The 22,610-nt window shown below is 43.8% G+C and overlaps 1 protein-coding gene across 1 annotated transcript in view; it reads left to right on the top strand.

Moving 5' to 3' along the window:
- The first annotated feature begins 4,258 nt into the window (after positions 1-4,258).
- The window catches only part of FAM184B (family with sequence similarity 184 member B), a 105,026-nt gene continuing 86,674 nt past the window's right edge, over positions 4,259-22,610 (top strand). Inside the window, 1 exon segment of the mRNA XM_047798452.1 lies at positions 4,259-4,872. Within this exon segment, the coding sequence (XP_047654408.1) occupies positions 4,726-4,872 (147 nt within the window). The 5' untranslated portion in view covers positions 4,259-4,725.

Genomic DNA, 22,610 nt, shown 5'->3' with positions numbered 1-22,610 from the left:
ATACACTGCCAGACTATCCCCAGTGTCATGGACAGGAAACTTTACAGCCCAAATTGTGATGCTCAAATCCCACGGTTTATTGACTCATTTGTAAATAAAAGTCAATTGGAAAGCATAGCAAAGTTAAGACATTTAGGATAGGGGAGGTGAGGGGAACACAGTACCTGAATCCTGTTACATGCAGTGTTGTCCTGTCTGCTGCTCCAGCCTTCGCTTCTGCAAGTGCAGTTATGAGAACCACACTTGAAATTGAAAAGGGGGACTCAGCAGGTGGAGGCCACCTAGAGTCAGCAAAGTCAGTGCCTGCTGTGTGAGAAATGTGTAGGGGCAAGTATGCCTGATTAACCACCTGCTGAGAGCCATGTTTGTTTGGTGTTTTTGTTTTTCTGAGTTTTTTCTGTGTCTTTTTTCTTTTCTTCCTTTTTTTTTTTTTTTTTTTTTTTTGCTTTTTAGGGCTGCATTCACAGCATATGGAAGTTCCCAGGCTAGGGGTCAAATCTGAGCTGTAGCTGCCAGCCTACACCACAGCGTCACCAACACAGGATCTGAGCCACATCTGCAACCTACACCGCAGCTCATGGCAACACCTGATGCTTAACCCACAGAGCGAGGCCAGGGATTGAACCTGCATCCTCATGGCTGCTAGTCAGATTCATTTCCGCTGAGCCATGACGGGAACTCCCCATTCTATCTTTATCATATCTAACAGCATACTATCCATACTTAACACATTTGTAAAAATTCTCTTCAGCATGAGTTTCTTAATCCTTTTTGTTTTTCCTGTTCTTTAAAACAGAATTGAAAATAAAAACCAGAATGAATATTCTGATATAGTAAACATACATTATAAACATATATGAAACGTTTTTTTAAAAATATTAAAAAAAGAATTGGGAGTTCCCGTCGTGGCACAGTGGTTAACGAATCCGACTAGGAACCATGAGGTTGCGGGTTCGGTCCCTGCCCTTGCTCAGTGGGTTAATGATCTGGCGTTGCCGTGAGCTGTGGTGTAGGTTGCAGACGCGGCTCGGATCCCACGTTGCTGTGGCTCTGGCGTAGGCCGGCGGCTACAGCTCCGATTGGACCCCTAGCCTGGGAATCTCCATATGCTGCGGGAGTGGCCCAAGAAATAGCAACAACAACAACAACAACAGACAAAAGACAAAAGACAAAAAAAAAAGAATTGTTCGATAAGGGATAGAGTAGTAGTTGTTTGAATATAATGGAATACTAGCTGTTAAAATGGGAATGTAAATCTTTATTGGCAAAATAAAAAAGATTGAGTGAATAGGGTTAACAAACATTACACTACCCCATTTATTTAAAAAATAACATATATGTACCTAACATTTTCTAGGTGTTGACAGAGAGAGATCTCAAAGTACTGTCTCCAATATATTAACAGAAATTTTCTTTGAGTGTAGGATTTGGGTGATTTTTGCATTCACCACAACAGGAACTCCAAACTGATTGTCGTTTTAAAAAGTTTCAGATTGGAGTTCCTATTGTGGCGCAGTGGTTAACGAATCCGACTAGGAACCATGAGGTTGCGGGTTCCATCCCTGGCCTTGCTCAGTGGGTTAAGGATCCGGCGTTGCCGTGAGCTGTGGTCTAGGTCGTAGACGTGGCTCAGATCCCGTGTTGCTGTAGCTCTGGCGCAGGCTGGTTGCTACAGCTCTGATTAGACCCCTAGCCTGGGAACCTCCATATGCTGCAGGAGCAGCCCTAGAAAGGCAAAAAGACAAAAAAAAAAAAAAAAATTTCAGATTGTCAGCCCTGTGCTCTGGGAAGAACAGTCTTCGAAGTCAAATAGACACAGATCTACTTACTAGCTAAAAAAAAAAAAAAAAAAAAGGTACTTAGCTTCCCTTACCTTTAACTTTCTAGTCTGTAGACTGTGATAAGTGCCTTAGTGGGGTAGGAACATGTGCAAAGGACATAGCACCATGCCAAGACCACATTAGTGGGCTAATAACTGCTCATCTACCCCTGTATTACATAAAGCACTTACTCTTCTTCCGCCCTCTATTTCATTCCTGATAGTGTGAAAACACCTACCAACCATGGTGCTAAAACCCCAGCAACTGCAGAGGACTCTTGACAACACAGGACAGCTTGGGGTACCTTGATTACAGTCACGAAGTCCAACAAAGCCCAATAAGGGAATCTGCTTTCCCCACTGTCTTCTATTATAAAGTTAAGAGTATAATACATCCCACTGGGAAGTGCTTTGGTCCCTGGACTTAATAAGATCACAATTTAATAACTAAAACTTGGGGTGAGAGCAAGAGCAGCGATTATCAGTCCTGTACACTCAATATCACCTGTCCTATAACAGTTATGTTACTATCTCAAAACTCATACATACTTTTAAAATAATAAAATGCATTTTAAAATCATAATTTCTCGGAGTTCCCGTCATGGCTCAGTGGTTAACGAATCTGACTAGGAACCATGAGATTGTGGGTTCGATCCCTGGCCTTGCTCAGTGGGTGAAGGATCCGGCATTGCCGTGAGCTGTGGTGTAGGTTGCAGACTCAGCTTGGATCTGTGGCTCTGGAGTAGGCTGGTGGCTACAGCTCCAATTGGATTCCTGGCCTGGGAACCTCCATATGCTGCAGGTGCGGCCCCAGAAAAGACAAAAAGACCAAAAAAAAAATCATAATTTCTTGAGAGTTATATAATGGAGAAATAAAAGGAAAATAATTATATTAAATCATATGTATTTTAGTAATAGAAATGCTCCAGTTTGATTAACCTCATGACGTAATGCTGCGCTCAGATGCTTGGACATATTGGCAGACTCACCGTGAATGTATGTATTGGCAACTGAGTGCCACGAGCCACACAGCCATTGACACTATTTTCCACAGTGGTGAACAACTTCTTAACTAAACTTAAACTAAACTAAAAGGCTAATTTTACAGAGAGCTTGAATTCCTGTGAAATGCAGTATGTATTAAGACCCTGTTGAAAATACTCTGAATATGCAATTTGGAATATTTACCATACAGGAAGCTCACTTAAAATATGAATTCTGGACCCTCAACTCCAGAGATTGTGACTCAGGTGATCTAGGATAAGACCAAGAGTTTACATAGGGAGCGATTCTGATTCAGGCTTTTTGTTTTCACTGAATTGGGGAAAGGGGTAGTTCTCCTGCAGAGGGGAGCTTAAGACCACAAACTAGGAACCAAGACCCAGGTGGGCTATGCCTATGTAGTGTAATGTATTGGGGCTAGAGTAAGGACGTTAGAATAAGGATAGCTCAGTTTCAGACACAACTCTGCTACCTGTAATTGCCTTATTGGTACACACCTGTATCTATCTGCTCATCTATAAAAATGGGTATTGTTACTTGCAGTGTGGAGGGAAGGGACTGTGGTTTCGATGAGGCCTTTTGAAATTTGCCTGATTCATCAAGATTATTAAAACTCTTGATATATAGCAGTTTATAAAAGGAAATATAAGCGATTGCTTATTATTTTGGTACTATCATTCACACTTTAGGAATTCTGATCAGGGTGTCTTCACTCTCCCCAAAGCCCACTGTTTGAAGCCAGAGAAAGCAAGCCACAAAGAAATTTGATCCACAAACCCCTCGACTCGCCGCATAGAAACACACAAGCTCATAATCCAAAGACTTGACAGGATTCTGGCTCCAGTCGGCCGGTAGCCAGGTGTGTGGGTGACTCACTTCACTTTCACTGGGATCGGTTTACTTAGACATTCAGCTCCATCTGTCACTCAACTACCCCCCATTTCTCCGTTGCTTCCTCTTTTCCCACACCTGGCACCATCCTTTCTACCCCTTTTGTCTTTGATTTTTTTATTTTTTTTTTTCCCCTGGGCGCCTACACTTTACATTCCCTCACTATACGTTCTGCACTTTCTTGTCCCAAATTTCGGTCACCACGCTCCTCGGCTGCCTTTTGGTAATCTCCAGCAAATCTCCTGCAACGTCCGGCTGCCTCCTTAATTTGGAAGAAAAGGGGCTCCCACCCTCAGCCCAGGCCGGGGCCCAAAACGTACGCCAGGGTCTCCGTTCCTCCACGCGTTCCAGCAACTCCCTTTCACCTCCCCGCCCCTCATCCCGCCCCCCACGTCCGCCCCCAGCGCGGAGCTCGGAAGCTCGGGAGTCGCTGGCTGTGTGCTCCCGTCAAGGTGCCCGGCCCCTCTCCATCAGTTCTTCCGCAGCACGTCGCCAGGGTCCCCCTGCATATCAGGTTCCCCGCCCGAAGCTGAGGCCCGCTCTTCTTCCTCTTTGGCTCGGGATGCCCATCAAGGGCGGGGTTGGTAGCGGTTGAATCCGGAGCTGGGCGCCACCCACGTGTCCCAGAGCGCAGTGCCGGGCCAGCGCAAACCTTTCCAAGGCCAGCGGCTCCTTGTCGCGGAAGGTTATTGCAGGCGAAGCCCCGCTCGGGCCCCGGGAGCTGTGCGCGAAGCACGAGCGGCACGCGCGGGTCCCCGGCTCCGAGCCGCAGGGTGCGGGTGCCCGCCGACCCAGCAAGCGAGCGCGGGAGGAGGAAGGGTGGGCGCTCAGGCGGCGGGGAGGCGGATCCCGGGGGCAGCAAGGGCCACGCTGCGGTGCAGGCGGCGGGACTGCAGTGTATCTCTTCGAGAAAGCCCACACGCTCACACGCCCGCGCGCGCAAGCACGTGCACACCGTGGGCAGCGAGAACACAAGCGCGCAAGAGCCCTTGAGTGCGGGACGCATTTCAGCGATGGCTTCTGCCCTCAACAGCAAAATTCACGCGCCCGGGACTTGCCCGGGCTCCAAAGCCGATGCCTGCAGTGGCGCAGGCTGGAGAATGGATTGTGATCCCGAGATGCACGTGAAAATGTGCAAGAAGATTGCCCAGCTCACCAAGGTAAGCTGAGGCGCCGGGGCAGGCTAGTTGCGTGCCCGGGGCGCCCCGGGCTGGGAAGGGAGTGCGGACGCGCGGGAGGGAGGCCCAGGCCCAGTCTGAGCTGAAACTTTGTCTTGGAGACCTGGAAGAGAAGCGGTCTTAAATCTTGGTGACCTTCTGAAGGCACAGTCCTAAAGCAGCTGAGAGAGAGGATCCTCGCCAAGCTTGCGTGTGGAGCAGATGGTCTGTGTTCCCAAGGTGGGAATGTGAATCGAGTGGAATCAGTGCTCTGTGTGTCTGTGTGTGTGTTCCTTTACCGGCTCTGCTCAAGTGATCCTGCCTGGAAGGTTGTGATTTCATTCATCGCCGTACTTTACAGGTGGGGAGGAGGTCATGTGGGCTATTTAAACGCTTGATTGTTTTATTCCTTCATTCAGCAAATATTTGAGTCCTTTGCTGAGTGCCAGCAGCTTGCGTGGCACCGTACTAAACCTGGAAGGTAGCCCAGGGGACTTACTATCAAACTGCGCGGACGGCTTCTGGAGTATAAATGGGGAAGTGAACGATTCACCGTTTAATTACAGGATTACAAAGGACCTTGGGAGGTCAGCCAGCCCATCTCCCTACCTCATCCCAGGGCCCTGACTGAACCTCCAGAGACCGTGGTCTCTTCCTTATGAAGACCAGCAAGAAGATGCCACCCTGTCCTTTGTTAGTCCCCTGCAGCTTCCCAGTTAGGACTTCCTTGGGGCAGGTTCCCTTGTCTTGAGTGTAGCTGGAAAACAACATCCCTCTCTGTCTTTTTTTATACAAGGTTTCCAGTGTCTGAATTTAGCTGTTTGCCTTGGGGTTTCCTTTTGATCTTACAATAAACGCCTGATAACATGCCTACCTGGGGAATGTGAGCTCCGAGTTCTGTGGATGGGACATGCTGTCTTCCCCGACTATCTTCCTCCCACTTCCTACGCCCACTCTTTGTGGGCTCACAGGCTTTTTTTCCCCCCTTAATTTGCCAGAAGGAAGTGAGCAGAGACTGGAATTGGATACTAGCTGCTTTTTCCTGACAGCGCCCCCCCCCCCCCCCCCCCGTTAACTTCTCCACATCTTTTGCATGTGAGCCTTTGCATATCCAGCGATCTCCTTAGACAAGGATGAAGAGGGGAAAATGGAAATAACTCCTTGGAGGCCTTGGCATGTGCTGCTGGCACCACTGATCTAAATAGTTCTGAATAGCACCAGTTCTAAATGGCACTAGTTCCAAATGGCACTAGTCTTCTAAATAGTGACATCGACTGGAAAAAAGCATTGATTTGAGGCACTGGGCACAGTACAAGGCATCTTCTCTGTCTTCAAATAATCTAAATATTTGGGAGAAACAAGGTTAGAAAAAAAACTAAAAGACACTACTGTATAATCAGTTGCTAAATTGGATATTGCAAGTCGTGAGTGCTACCAAAGTCAAAACAAAGGATAAGCATTATGGGTTAGAACAGTTAGGAAAGATTTTATGGAAGAGATGAACCTTGACTTAGTTGAATTTATGGCACACCTACTGTGTGCCAGGCACTGTGCTCAGTATTGATGGCATAAAACTGAGTAAGACAGGGTTCTGGCCCTTGTGGTATGACAAGTGCATAACAGATCATTTTAAGGTAAACGTGGTAACAGTAGTCACTCGACCTGTTAATATTTTGATGTCCTGATCATGTGCTGAGCACTGAAGAAAGCAGCCATGACCCGCAGTGCGTAGCAGGCAGTGTTTCTCAAAGTATATTCTGCACTAGAAATCACAGTTGATTCTTATGTAGTGCCTCTCTTTACCATTTTCATGCTAATTGCTTAAATTAGACATTTTCAATATTGATATTGATTTGCCACCTTTCTTTTGGCTATTGTTCGTATGTAATAGTTTCCACCTCTTTATATTTAAATCTTTCTGTAGTTTTAAGTTGTATCTCTGATAGATGAATTTAATCCATGTGCATTTATTGTGATTACTGATTAATAGTTCTTTTTGTAGGGACCTGGTGGGGGAAGCAATTCTTTGTATATTGAAAATGACTTTATTTTGCCCTCACAGTTGGATGGCCCTTTATTTGGGTACGAAATTCTAGTGACAGGTGTTTTCCCATAGCACAATATCGATAGTGCTCTATTGTCTTCTGGTACTAATTGCAGCTGGTAAAAATCCTACTGGCAATTACATTTTCATTCCTTTGCGGATAATCTGCCTTTTCTCTTGATAGCATTTAAGATTTGTGTGTGTTTATTTTGATGTTTAGCCGTTTCATTAGAATTGTCTAGTGAGTGAACTTGTGGTGTACTTGGTAGTGAAGACTCGTACTCTCTTTAATTCTGGAATATTATCAATGATTTTCTGTTCAAATATTGTTTCTCTGCCATTGTCTTCATTCACTTTTCTGGAACTGCCCTTAGGAGAGTAAGGAAGCCTCTCCATCCATATCCTGAAATGTTATTAAAAATTTGGTCTTGGTCTCCCTTGTATCCTGGTGAAAATCCTTAATCCTGTCTTCCTGTTTGCCAATCCTCTCATTTGTCCACGCCAGAGTTTTTCCCATCTGTTATTTTAGAATTACACTTTTCATTTCTAAGATTACTGTTCCTTATTTCCTTTTGGTCTAATTTTAGTAACTTCTTATTTTTTACAGCTTTACTGAAGTATAGTTTGCACATCATAAAAGTCATCACAAAAGTCAAACCTTTTTGGGTAAATTTACAGAGTTGCTGCACCATGACCATAATCGAGTTTTAGGACATTTCTGTCACCATCCTTTGTATCCATTTGTAGTCAATCCCTGCTCCTACCCCCATGCCAGACAACCATGAAAATACTTTCTATCTCTTTAAATGTGTCTTTTCCAGACATTTCATATCAATGAAACGATCCAACATGTGGTATTTCCATCAGGCTTTTTTCACTTAGTTTGCTAAATCTCAGCATAATGTTTTGGCAGTTCATCAACTGTTGGAGCATCTATCATTCATTCATACCTTTTTATTATTCAGTAGTGTCCCATTGTATGGAGGGACCATTTTCTGATGATCATATGCATCAGTTAATAGACATTTGGATTGCTTCCACTTTGGGGCTGCTACAAACATTGCATTCCTGGGCATATATTTTGTTATTGTTGGGTAAACACCTAGGAATGGCGTTGTTGGGTTGTATGGTAAAGAAGAACTGCCAAGTGACCTTTCAGAAGTAACTGTACCATCTTACATTTTCCAGCCTGCTTTCCCAGGAGGATCTAGTACGACAGCCCCCACCCCGTTCTCAAATCATAGTGAAATACACTTCTCCCCCTTGCTTTGTGTGCCCCTCACTTTTTCTCTGGTTTTCCTCTTGATGTTTCCTCTCCTGAAATGTCTTCATCACTACAGGTTGAATCCCACTTATCTTTTAAGTCTTACTTCCCCCGAGAAAAACCTTTGAAAGACCTCACTATTGTAATTCATTGTGTGTTCATTAATCATTAGTTGTTTGTTTATTATTGTTCCTTATTAATCTCTTTCTCCAGAAATTCATACAGTGCCTGGGACCTAGTTGACCCTCTGTAAGCTTGTAAAATTTAATGAAACAGATTAAACAAGTTCTACAGATTTGGTAATAGTTCTTTGATCATACTTATCTGATATTGCTGTTGACTTGTATATGTCTGTCCCTTAAAATTATAAGCTCCAGAGTTCCTGTCGTGGCGCAGTGGTTAACGAATCCGACTAGGAACCATGAGGTTGCAGGTTCGGTCCCTGCCCTTGCTCAGTGGGTTAACGATCCAGCGTTGCCGTGAGCTGTGGTGTAGGTCGCAGACGCGGCTCGGATCCCACGTTGCTGTGGCTCTGGCATAGGCCGGTGGCTACAGCTCCGATTCGACCCCTAGCCTGGGAACCTCCATATGCCGTGGGAGCGGCCCAAAGAAATAGCAAAAAAGACAAAAAAAAATTATAAGCTTCTTAGTTTATTCACAATTGGTTGCACCTGATATCACTCAATATGTTAAGTGAAGTAAGTATTTGTCTACACAATGGCCCAAAGTCCAGGAGGTACATTAAAATCACCTGGAGAGCTTTTACAAACACCAGTGAAATGACGACTCAATTCAATACCTGATCCTACACTGGATTCTAATCTGGAGGGAAAAATGCTACAAGGAGATAGTTGGGTCACTTGACAAGTTGAATATGATGATGGAGAAAGTAAAAGTATTTGCATCAATGTTAAATTTACTGGCATTGACAGGTTGCAAGAAAATATCCTTATTCTGAGAAAATACACCTTGAACTATGTCTTATTTTTAAGGAAGTATGATGTCTTCACCTCAAAGAATTTTATTTATAAATAAAATAGAGAAAATAAAAGATACAGAGCTAACAATAAAACACTGGGACAAAATGTAAGAATAGATGAATCTGGAGAAAGGGTATATGCTGTTGTTTGTACTCTTCTTTTTCTGGCATTTTGTCTGAAGTTTGAAATTATTTCTAAATAAAGTTAAAAACAGGGAGTTCCTGTTGTGGTGCAGCAGTAATGAACCTGACTAGTATCCATGAGGACGCAGGTTCAGTCCCTGGCCTCGCTAAGGATCCGATGTTGCCGTGAGCTGTGGTGTAGGTTGCAGACGTGGCTCGGATCCCGCATTGCTGTGGGGGTGGTGTAGGCTGTCAGCTGCAGCTCAGATTCGACCCCTAGCCTGGCAACTTCCATATGCTGCAGGTGTAGCTCTAAAGGAAAAAAAAAAAGTGCACAAGACTCTGGGCCCTATCTTTGAAGGACAAGAGAGAGAGGCGACAGGTGTTGCTATTTTCTAAAGCCCCTCAAGAGCTCTAATATTCACAGGAGGTTGAGGACCACCAGGTTTAAGCAGTAGAGTGGGCACAGAGGAGCTGATTGGGAGAACAGGAGGCTCCAGATCCATCCCCCATGAAAGCCCGTGGGATGCTTTGGTCTTGAAAGCATCAGCAGGTTTGCCCAGCCTTGTCCCCAGGGTCCATCTGGCCAGTCTCTCCTTTTGCACCTTCCCAGAAATCTCTAGCTGGTTTTTCCTTTTGTAGTTCTTGCCACATCCTCATACCCAGAAGCACTGGCTTTCCCCCATCCCCAGAGATTCCCCAATTCCCATTTTCGTGGAGGGATGGAGTGTCTCATCCCAGTTACAAGTTTCAGCAAAGGCTCTTTTATGTTCGAACATGAAAGTGAGTGGGAAAGCAGGTGATCCCTTTCCGTGAACCGTTGCTCTAACAGAAGGCTGACTCTCGGGAACCCAGCCCACAAGCATGACAGCCACATACCCAGGGGACCACCTCTCATGGGCGGCAGTTAGAAGAAAAGTACCCTGGAGGCAATGAACCATTCTCTCCATGCCAGAAGCTGCCAAGCTAAAAGTATAAGGAGTAAAATAACCCCAAGGGATCCCCCAAATCACCCTTGCAAAATGCTGTCTGCCAGGACGTCAGAAGACCCTCTAAGGCCTACAGCCGAATCAGATGCCTGCAGCTGCTACACATTCGTAATACCTTATGATTCTTTAGTGTTTGTGTTCTTGGCAAAGCCTTGGACTTAGCCACACACCCTGTGTGCACAGCAGTTCTGCATGGCAGGGAGAGAAGAACCGTCTTCCGGTTGAGAGAAGGAGAATCTGAGACCCCAGGAAGGGTCAGCATTCTTGTCTGGTGTCATGTTAGGACATCAGGACATCCAGAACCCAGTGTGGGGGTGTGTGTGGGGGTGATGCCTCTGTTCTATGTTTCCATAACCTCTCTTGATCATCTTTAGTATTCTTTCCCAGGAGAGGGGAAACGTATATCTAGTTAGTGAGGCTGAGTCTGCAGAACTCTTTCCTCTTTCTCCCTCCTTCTTCATTCCGTGATCTGACCAAAGAATCACACATTCTGCCCTGCCCACTAAGCCGTTGATTTTACAGGGGTGGGTGCAGTTTTGGGGGAAAGAACTGCCCTGGCCCAGCCTTGTGACTTCGTGGATGAATATCATGAATCCAGCTTGCCAGTGGATATGAGCTACCTTCTCTAATACTAATCTTAGCAGTAATGTAATGTTTTGGTCTCAGAACAACCTTCCTCCTCGAACTGTTTTTTAAATTTTTAAAAATGAAAATATAGTTAATTTACAATGTTGCGCCAATTTTTCTGTACAGCAAAGTGACTCACTTTTTTTTTTTCTTTTGTCTTTTTAGAGCCACACCTGCGGCATATGGAGGTTCCCAGGCTAGGGGTCCAATCGGAGCTGTAGCCACTGGCCTATGCCACAGCCACAGCAACGCGGGATCTGAGCCTCATCTGCGACCTACACCAGAGCTCACGGCAATGCCAGATCCCTTAACCCACTGAGCGAGGCCAGGGATTGAACCTGCATCCTCATGGATGCTAGTCAGGTTCACTAACCACTGAGCCACAACAGGAACTCCGAGACTCTCATTTTTAGAATATTTTTAAAATGTTACTAAATATTGTTAAACATTATTTTCCATTATGGTCTATCCCAGGAGATTGGATATACAGTGGGACCTTAATGTCTATCCATTATAAGTGTAATGGTTTACATCTGTTAACCCCAAACTCTCAGTCCATCCCACTCCTTCCCACTTTCCTCTTGGCAACCACAAGTCTGTTCTCTATGTCTGTGGGTCTGTTTCTGTTTTGTAGATAGGTTCAATTGTGCCATATTTTGGATTCTGCATTTAAGTGATGTCATATGGTGTTTGTCCTTCTCTTCCTGATTTCACTTCGTATGATGACCTCTGGTCCCATCCATGTTGCTGCAAATGGCATTATTTTGTTCTTTTTTATGGCTGAGTAGTATTCCATTGTATACATGTACCATATCTTCTTAATCTATTCATCTGTCAATGGACATTTAGGTGGTTTCCATGTCTTGGATATAGTAAATAGTGCTTCAGTGAACATAGGGGTGCATCTTTCTTTTTGAATTATAATTTTCTCTGGATATATGCCCAGGAGTGGGATTGCTGGGTCATATGGTAGTTCTATATTTATTTTTCTGAGGAACTTCCATACTTTTTCCATAGTGGCTGTACCAGTTTACATTCCCACCAACAATGAAGGAGGGTTCCCTATTCTCCATGCCCTCTCCAGCATTTGTTATTTGTAAACTTATTAATGATGGCCATTCTGACTGGTGTGAGGTGGTACCTCATTGTTGTTTTGATTTGCATTTCTCTAATAATTCATGATGTTGATCATTTTTTTCATGTACCTGCTGGCCATCTGTATGTCTTCTTTGGAGAATGTCTATTTAGGTCTTCTGCCCATTTTTCATTTGGGTTTTTTGTTGTTGTTGTTGTTGTTGTTAAATTGTTTGAGTTGTTTGTATATTTTGGAGATTAAGCCCTTGTCAGTTGCATCATTTGTAACTATTTTCTCCCATTGTGTAGGTTGCCTTTTCATTTTTGTTTTTATGGTTTCCCTTGCTGTGCATAAGCTTGTAAGTTTGATTATGTCCCATTTGCTTATTTTTGTTTTTATTTCTATTGCCTTGGGAGACTGATCTAAGAAAACATTTGTATGGCTTATGCATGTTTTTGCCTATGTTCTCTCGTAAGAGTTTTATGGTGTCAAGTCTTTAAGGCATTTTGAGTTTATTTGTGTACATGGTGTGAGTTTCATTGATTTACATGCAGCTGTCCAGTTTTGCCAGCACCTCTTGGTGAAGAGACTTTTTGCCATTTTATGTTCCTACCTCCTTTGTCAAAGATTAATTGACCATAGGTGTCTGGGTTTATTTCTGGGCTCTCTGTTCTGTTCCATTGATCCATGTATCTATTTTTGTACCAACACCATGCTGTTCTGATTACTGTAGCTTTGTAATATTGACTGAAGTCTGGGAGAGTTATGCCTCCTGCTTTGTTCTTTTTCCTCAGGATTGCTTTGGCAATTCTAGGTCTTTTATGGTTCCCTATAAATTTCTGGATTATTTGTTCTAGTTCTATGAAAAATGTCATGGGTAATGTGATAGGGATCCCATTAAATCTGTAGATTGCTTTGAGTAGAATGGCCATTTTAAAAATATTGAGGAGTTCCCATTGTGACGCAGTGGTTAACTAATCCGACTAGGAACCATGAGGTTGTGGGTTCGATCCCTGGCCTTGCTCAGTGGGTTAACGATCTGGCATTGCCGTGAGCTGTGGTGTAGGTCGCAGATGCGGCTCGGATCTGGCGTTGCTGTGGCTGTGGTGTAGGCTGATGGCTACAGCTCCGATTCAACCCCTAGCCTGGGAACTCCATATGCCATGGGAGTGGCCCTATAAAAGGCAAAAAAAGACAAAAAAAAAAGAATATTGATTCTTCCAATCCAGGAGCATGGGATATCTTTCCATTTATTTGAATCTGGTCAGATCTATGCTTAGGTATTTTGGGGGGGTGCAATTTTAAAAGGTGTTTTTTATATTCCTTTTCTAATATTTCATTGTTAGTACACAGAACTGTATGTCCCCACATCCCAGAACCTTAGTGAGATCTGTGAAGACGCATTAGCAGAGACAGTCATTGGATGTGTGAGGGAGAGATAGTGGATTGTTTAAGGATGAGGTAGGGAGATGCTGTCATGGAGAATAGGCCCTGAGTATAAAATCAGCAATATTGGAGTTCCCGTCGTGGCACAGTGGTTAACGAATCTGACTAGGAACCATGAGGTTGCGGGTTCGGTTCCTGCCCTTGCTCAGTGGGTTAACGATCCGGCGTTGCCGTGAGCTGTGGTGTAGGTTGCAGACGCGGCTCGGATCCCACGTTGCTGTGGCTCTGGCATAGGCCAGTGGCTACAGCTCCAATTCGACCCCTAGCCTGGGAACCTCCATATGCCGTGGGAGCGGCCCAAAAAAATAGCAAAAAGACAAAAATAAATAAATAAATAAAATCAGCAATATTAAGGAAAAAGAATTATAATTCCTCTTCCAGGTTATCTTCTAAATGAAGTTAAATTTGATTTCTTTCTAGAGGGATGCTTTTTACTCTAGTTTATACTAATAACTGTAAATGACAGTAAACATGAGGACACCTAGAGAGCTAACAAGCAATTTGGGGTTATCCTTGGACTGTGCCGCCTCCTGATCCCACATGGCTACTCTTAGCTGAAATGCTGTCTCTTCAGAGAGACCTTTTCTGACTTTCCAACCCAAAGGGCCAACCTGCCTCATCAGTAATTGAGAAAAATAGTTCTTGCTTCCTTGGTAATTTGTCGTGAGGGCTCACTAACTCAAGGGATGTGTGTGGAGCGTCCTGCCCCAGGGAAGGGAAGGTCATAAGCTTGAACCGATGTTGGTGTTCCCTCCCCTTCCTGAGCTAGAAGACCTTAGAGGGACAGAACCGCTGCCCAGCTGTCAACCTAAAATCGGGGAACAAAGCTGGCCGTTCTCTGAACTGAGAGGTCAGGGCAGTGTCCCAGGCAGTAGATGTGACATCTGCTGCTGCGCGAGTCACCACCAGGCTGCCACTTGAGCCCTGCGTTTTCATGGCTTGAAGGTGTGGACGTTTTATTGCACTCATTGATTCCCTTAGCTTCTCCGAAAATACCCTCCTGCATGCAGGAGCTTGTGTGCAGACAGATGTTTAAATAGGTCCATCCCAGTTTCCTTTAGGATTCTAGATTTGAGAACTTGAGATCTGTTTTAACAAGCCCTCTCTGTTAGAATCTTTTCATTTAACGATGTGGCTCATGGTGTAGAGACGGATCTCTCACAGAAATCTTTTTGCCTTAAAATAGGATGGAGTGTACCTTAGGCTGTGTGCCTTTGAACCTCACTAAAATGCCTCCACTTTTGCATTCAATCCCCAGCCCAGGAACTTCCATATGCCACAGATGTGGCCATAGAAAGAAAAAAATAAATAAAAACAGTGGCAAGTGAGAATCTAAAATGTGAAACACTCTGGGCTCAGAATCCTTTTAAACCTCACAGCTTTGCACTTCTCTCTCACATCTCATTGAATACCAGGGTTTTTTTTTTTTTTTTCTCTTGTAACTTGCGTTTATTGAGTCTTTTCAAAGCACACAGCCTGGTTTCATCCAGAGAAAAGCTTACTCTTTACATTCATATATAACTGACTTAGCGTGGTGTTAAATTCCATAATGACAATCACAAATACTACTGGCATAAACAAGCAATGATGACTGTGAGCAGAAGTGTGGCGGCTTTCCAGAGAAAGAGTGAAGTATAGGAGGTTACCCACATGGTGATTGAACAGAGACAGGTCAAAAGAGCTTCGACTGTTTCTATACAAAAATCAAAATCTGATTTTGATATGGGGTAGCAAGGAGTACGAAAACACTGAACAATCTGAGGGATCAAGAAGGGGTCTCTGAGCTATGTGGGGACTATTAGTGATGGACATTTTGGTTGATTCCAGTTTCTCACTATTACAAATATTGTAAAGGACGTTTCTCTTTTTTGGCCACACCTGCAGATGTGTGGAAGCTCCCAGGTGAGGGATCGAACCCATGCTGTAGCAGCAACCTGAGCCACTGCAGTGACAGCACCAAATCCTTTACCCACTGCACCACAAGGGAACTCCTGTGATGGACATTCTTGAGACTCTATCCCTGTACTCTTGCTAAACTATTTCCTTGAGATATATTTTAATGAGTAGAACTCACCTTTGTTATGGGTGTGACTCCCATGAAAGAATATCAGGAAAATTGGAAAAAAAAATCTGGAGAAAGAAGTATTTATTGATGAGTTAAAAACAGTCTAATAGAACAAAATAAGGCCACTTGCAGCAACATGGATGGAACTAGAGATTCTCATACTAAATGAGGTAAGTCAGAAAGAGAAAGACAAATACCATATGATATCACTTATATGTGGAATCTAAAATATGGCACAAATGAACCTATATATAGGACAGAAATAGACTCATGGACATGGAGAACAGACTTGTGGTTGCCAAGGGGGAGGGAGTGGGATGGGCCGGGAGTCTGAGGTTAGTAGATGCAAACTTTTGCATTTGGGGTGGATAAGCAATGAGGTCCTGCTGTATAACCCAGGGAACTATATTCCACTTGTGATGGAACATGATAGAAGCTATTATGAGGAAAAGAATGTGTATATGTATATTTGTGTGTGTGTGTGTGTGTGTGTGTGTTTATAACTGGGTTACTTTGCTGAACAGCAGAAATTGACAGAACATTGTAAATCAACTATAATAAAATTTTTAAAAATAACTTTAAAAAAATAGTCTCACAGACAAGATGTACAGAAGTCCTGACTTTTTCACTGTGAAGCTTGCCTTTTTAAAAGGCATTTACTACCACTCTCTTCCCTTACAATCCGAACAGTTATGTGGGAGCAACACTTGCAGTTACACAGACAAGGGCATAATTATTTTCAAACCATAGTGGCATAATAATAGGTGCAGGCTGTCAGTTCACATTATGACTGTTTAATGGACCTCTTTGAAGTTACTATACTCTTTTTTTCTCTTACTTTTTAGAGCCATGCCTGTGGCATAAGGAAGTTTCTAGGGGTCAAATCGGAGATGTAGCTGCCGACCTAGACCACAGCCACAGCAAGTCGGGATCCGAGCCACATCTGTGGCCTACCCCACTGCCGACCTAGACCATAGCCACAGCAACGTCGGATCCCCGACCCACTAAGGGAAGCCAGGTATCAACCTCTGGGGTGTAAGATTGCTCAGGGAGTTAGAGGAACAGGCAGGTGTGTCCCAGCTCAGGGGTCCGGGACAACCAGTTGCATACCAGCAGTTCTCCTGATCTGTCCCTTATCTCTTAGCAGAAAGACCTACTTGTGAGGCTCTGATGTCATAATGAGATGGATAATAAACTGTCTCATGAAGGAGGGGGACCCACTGGTTAACCTCAAGGCTTCAGTTTTCCTGAGTAATATGCAGGTGTGGGGCCAGAGCTGAATTGCTCCAGGCAGGAACAGAAAGATTAATCTCCCCTCAGCAGTTCTGGCCCATCCTTCTCCTCATGTTGCATTCAGTGTCCTAAATAGGCATTGACCAATTACAGGTTTGCAGAAGTGACCAGTGTGAGCTGCTTAGTTTACCCATGTGTCTCGGTCTCGGTCTCGCTTCGCACCCTGCTGATGATTTTGTTACGATAGATTTCATAGGGTAGGGATCATGCAGATAGGATGTGGGGGTGGGTAGCATGAGGAGCGACAGCTTCGTATTTTGAAGGCAGTGTTAATCTAGATCATAGTGTCGGTGGAGCCAAGCCAGTTTCAAGAAAATGAAAAAGAACCTGTTTCTGGTTTTTGTCCATTTTCCTCCCAGGGTAGTCTGTCCTTTTGAAGCATGCCCCTCATGCTTCTCAACATCTGCTTTTCCTTGCACTTGCAAGCTCATTAATGGCCTTTTTCTTGGAGCCCCAGAAATAGCAAATTCCATTAAAAGGCTTATCATTAAACACAATACAGCTCTTTATGGGGGAGAAGGATGGCCTCTGAATAAGAGTCCATTAGGGCTGTGGGCTGGAAAAAGTGGGTCAGCTTTCTTTTAAGGGAGAAATTAATACAGCAGGCAAGAGCCAGCAATACTGCGACATTCATCCTGCCCAGCTTTTGCTCTTCACGCTGCCAAAGTGCTATTCCTGGTCTCAGGCCCCTGGAGCAGGGCCCGTTTGTCCTGAGGAAGCTTATCAAATTGTCTGGCGACAGCCTAAATAAACAAGAGCAAGGAGATTAGAACTGAGTGTAGAGAGAGAGTGTGTGTGTGTGTGTGTGTCTGTCTGTCTGTCTGTCTGTCTGTCTGTCTGTGCTCGCATGCACACACTCTGAATGTAATCTAAACCGGGAAAGCAAAAGTTAATCAGTACCTCATTCACCAACCTCTTTCCCCTTTGATGGATCAGTTCCATGAGAGGTGCTCATAGCCAAGTCCATGAGGTGCTGTCCCCAGAGAAAAGCTGATAAAAAGAGGCTTGTTTTCAGTGTAGGAGGTGAGTGCTTGAAAGGACTGTCCAGTGCAGTTTCCTCGTTGTGACTTAGACAAGCTGAGGGCTTAGACACATAGGGCCCTTGATAGTTGGTGGCAGGCCCTTGGTAGCTGGGGTTGACAGGCCAGGGAAGAACTAGTGCTGAGCAAGTGGGAGTTGGGAAATGAACATCCCATTGAGAGTAGCTGGGGACCCAGAGTGCAAGAGGCACAGAAAACACGGGAGTGAATTAGGCACATGTCTGCGGTGGGAAAGCTGCTCAGCCAGGGCAGTGAGGGGTTCCAGATGGTGGACGATTTTGAATTCAGGGGAGCTGGCAGTCAGAATCAAACGTTCTGCTCCAATTCAGCAGGATGCCCCGCTGGTGGATTTTAGACGTGAAGACTCAATGCTGCAGAAGGAGGAATTGGCAGAGTGCCAGGTTCTTGGCAAATGACGCGGAGAATTTGAGGAGCTTGTGAGACATTCAAGGAGGAGAGGCCTTGTAGGACAGTTGATGCATAGTTGTGCTAGATTGGATTTTGCATGATCCTTCAGTAAATATTCACTCACACCCACTGCCCCGCCCTCCCCCACCCCCGATGAGCAGAGATTCTGTCCTCATCCTTTGGTGATGGCCTTTTCCTTGAGACCTGCCTTGGTCTGTGGAACGTTAGAGGGTGTGAACACGGGCAGAGGTCTTCCTTTGTGTGCTAGTGAAGTTTGGTGCACGGATATTAATATTAATATATTATGTAGTATATTAAAATATTGAATCAGTATGTTGTACACCCAAAACTAATATAATATTGTACTTCAACTATGCTTTAATTAAAAAAAGGATCGTATAGGATGCCTAAACTGATGTCAGGCTTATATTACCTCTGAGGAAAGATAAGCTGAACTTAGTTTGCTCCACAAACCACCTCCAGTGCTGTGGTGGTTGTGGTCCTTAGAGTTCAGATAGCTGCAGAAGCTTTGTGTCATCTGCACATTTAAAGACTTCCAAGTTCATTTACTCCAGAAGGTGTTAGAACTCAGTTGAATGCACTCATTCCTTTCCATATTTGCATTGTGTCTAAAACCATCTTTTCTCTATAATACAGAACAGTATTGAACAATTTCATGGCAGCATTTTTGAAAATAATTTGGTGTGGAACCTTGGCACTTTTATAAAATATTTCACACATATAAAAATCCATAATACCTACAAAGAATAACAGTCAGATGAGCACATGTACTAACTATTTAGCTGAAGTAACAGGACACGATCAACAACTGTGTCTCTCACTAACAGTATTTCTTTCCCTCCTCCTCAGAGGTAACCTCTGCCAAAATTTTGTATCTGTCGTTTTCTTGCTTCTCATTAGGGTCTGCTACATTTCTCTAAACAGTAATAAATGGTATTTGTTTTACTCTTTTTAAAGATTTTTATATAAACGGTATATTCTTCTGGAACTTGTACTATTGCTTAATACTGAAAGTTGCATTTTAAAGAAAAGATAAACTGACTTTAAAATGCATTATCTGGAGTTCCTGTTGTGGCTCAGTGGGAGCCACATAGTGAACCTGACATCATGTCCTTGAGAAAGGATGGGGTTCGATCCCTGGCCTCACCCAGTGGGTTAAGGATCTGGCGAAACTGCTGCACAGGCCAGCAGCTGCAGCTCTGATTTGACCCGTACCCTGGGAGCTTCCATATGCCACAGGTGTGGCCGTAAAAGAAAAAAAAAAAGAAAAAAGAAAATGCATTATCTTTATACCTGGGGAAGTTCTGAATTAGCCAACAGAGGTTGAGCCATTTTGCCTTCACCTTTTCCCAATTATCTTTTATTCTCATTTGTATTACGCTTGCTTGACTTTTTTACCCCCTTAAATCAGGTAAGCCATCTGAGCAGAGAGAAAAGGAAGTTGAGCACCACAGCCCATGTGCAGGGCAGGTGCCAGGGAAAGGAGGAGCATGTTGGTGTGATCCCTGAGCAACATGCGGCTGTCACTCAGGCCTCCTCCCACTAAGTGCCATTTAACAGCCTCCAAGAATCTTATTTATCACCCTTTTCACTTTGCTGTGGGAGCACCCTCACTTAGGCAATAAAAATGACAAGTCACCCTTCCGCAGATGCTTCAACGGGCACTAGAGGTCAAAGCCATCTCTTCTTCTTGCCTTGGAAAAAATTGCACCTGTCACATTTCTGAAACAGATACAAAAGCCCAGGCCCCCCTAAACCCGACCATCTAAATTATCCTCACAACAACAGACAGCTCCTTGGCAGTCGCTGCAGAGAGGTATGCAGCTTTTTGGCTGGTTGATTCTAGGATGCATACACCCATATGAGAGCAATTATGGACTCTTTGAAATTTCAGCCACATATATTGCAGTTGCCAATATTGAATAAATGATCACTGATGGCTAAACTGATGCTAAAATTATCATGGGATCGTGCTGCTTCTAAAATATATATAAGTTCTGGCCCTTTTCAGGTGGCTTGTTTTGTTGTTTTTTTTTTTTTTTTAACTGTCATGGATAATTAAATTAGTACTGGTGAGTTTCAGCTCTGTCCATTCCTGGAACTAGTGATGACCTACCTGAAGATGATTTAGTCCTTCCCCTATTTCACACACTGGAGAAGAGAGAAGCTAAGAGGCTTCCCTGAGGTCACACAGCTGGTGAATTTTGATTTTGGCAGGTTGAGTTTGGAGGTCCTGTGAGGCATCCAAGTCAAGGGTCAAGGGGGCAGGTGGACACGTTCAATGTTCCTTTGGGAGAGAGGTCAGGGTTTGAATTTAGACTTAAAGGGGAACGTTGCTGAGGTGCCCCCAGAGAGGTTGTGCTTATATGTCCTCTCTCATCCACAGTGTAGGGGAGGTCTTTTTCCCATACCTGTGCCAGTAACCTCATGAAAATATTTTCCTCTGCTCACACAGTATGTAAAAAAAAAAAAAATGCAATCTACTGGAGTTCCCATTGTGGCCCAGCTAGTTAAGAACCTGACATTAGTGTCCATGAGGACGTGGGTTTGATCCCTGGCCTCGTTCAATGGGTTAAGGAGCTGGCATTGCTGCAAGCTGCAGTGTAGGTTGAAGATGTGGCTCGGATCAGGATGTTGCTGTAGCTGGGGCCTAGGCCGGCTGGGCCCCTAGGCTGGGAACTTGCATATGCCGAAGGTGCGGCCATAAAAAGTAAAGAGAAAAAAAATACAATCTACTTATTTAGACTCTCCTTTTTAAAGTTTGAGCACCTGATGATTTTTTTTTCATTTATAATGATTTTTATTTTTTCCATTATAGCTGGTCATGATTTGATTATTGACTGCTTGCATTTATTTTTCTGTAAACTGCCTGAGTCTCTTGCCCATGTTTCTGTTGGGCTCTACATTCTTAAGATTTATACCAGCTTTTGTTAAGTCAAGAAATTTGTTTTTTGTCATATTGGTTGCAAACACTTTCCTCAATTTATTATTTTTATTTTGACTTTTTTTTTTGGTCTTTTTAGGGCCAGACATGTGGCATATGGAGATTCTCAGGCTAGGAGCTGAATGGGACCTGTAGCTGCCGGCCTATGCCACAGCTCACAGCAACACAGGATCCTTAACCCACTGAGCGAGGCCAGGGATTGAACCTGCGTCTTCATGGATGCTAGTCAGATTTGTTTCCACTGAGCCACGATGGGAGCTCCTCTTTTGACGTTTTAATATTTTTCCACATAGAATTTAAAGTTAGAGTAGGGGCTGTGATGATGGAAATGGAGATTGGGGTGATGCAAGGAAGGGGCCACGAACCACAGGACCTTCCGAGTGGCCTCTGGAAGCTGGAAAAGGCAGAGAAACAGCTGCTCCCCTACAGCCTCTGGAAGGAAGGCAGTCCTGCTAACACCTTGATTTTAGGTCTTCTGACCCCCAGAAGGTGAGATAACGGATTTGTGGTCTTTTGTCATTTTGTTTTCTTTTTTGGCCACCTCACAGATCCCAGCCATAGCTGGGCCCTACACCACAGCTGCAGCAATGCCAGATCCTTTAACCTGCTGTGCCTGGCCAGGGATCAAACCTGCATTTTGGCACTGCGGAGATGCCACTGATCCTATTGCACCAACAGTGGGAACTCTAGATTTGTGCTATTTTAAGCCATTAAATTTGTGTTAATTTGTTATAGCAGCAATAGGAAACTATACAGTAGGTAAATAACAGCTTAGAAAGTCCTTCATCCTCTCCAAAATTATAAGTTAATATAATATATGAAATAAATATAACATTTTACATTTATTATAATAGTAATAATTATTATAATTATATTCATTATAAATAATAATTCTAATTATTATTATTAATCCACAGTTTCTTCTAATATTTCTAAGCTTTTATTTTTTGTTCTAAATTGTTACTCTAGCTGGAGTTAATTTTGATATAAAGAGTGAAGTGGGGATCCAGCTTTATTTCTTTTCAAAAGGTTAGCCAGTTGCTCTATACATTTACAGAATAATTCAAGCCATTCTGCGTGGATTTGAAAGTGCCATCTTTACCATGAACCTAGCAATCAGGACTCTTTCCACTGTTCTGATCGTCTTTCTATTTCATGTCTAGAACCAAGCTATTTAATTGTTGTAATTTTATAGCAAGCTTTGATATCTAACAGGGCTAGTCCACTCTTCCTACACTTGTTTTACAAAATAGCCCCTGGTTTTCACCTATTTCATTTTCTACGTGGCTATTAGAATCAGCGTGTCCAGCTCTTCCCCAGATCCTGTTGATATGTGTATAGGGATTGCTTGCATTTGTGCATCGATTTAGAGAGAATTTACATCTTACAGTATTGAGTGTTCTTGTTCAGTGACACAGTAGGT

This window comes from Phacochoerus africanus, chromosome 10, assembly GCF_016906955.1.
Source record: "Phacochoerus africanus isolate WHEZ1 chromosome 10, ROS_Pafr_v1, whole genome shotgun sequence".
Classification (NCBI taxonomy): domain Eukaryota; kingdom Metazoa; phylum Chordata; class Mammalia; order Artiodactyla; family Suidae; genus Phacochoerus; species Phacochoerus africanus.
This window is presented reverse-complemented; position numbering and strand designations above follow the sequence as displayed.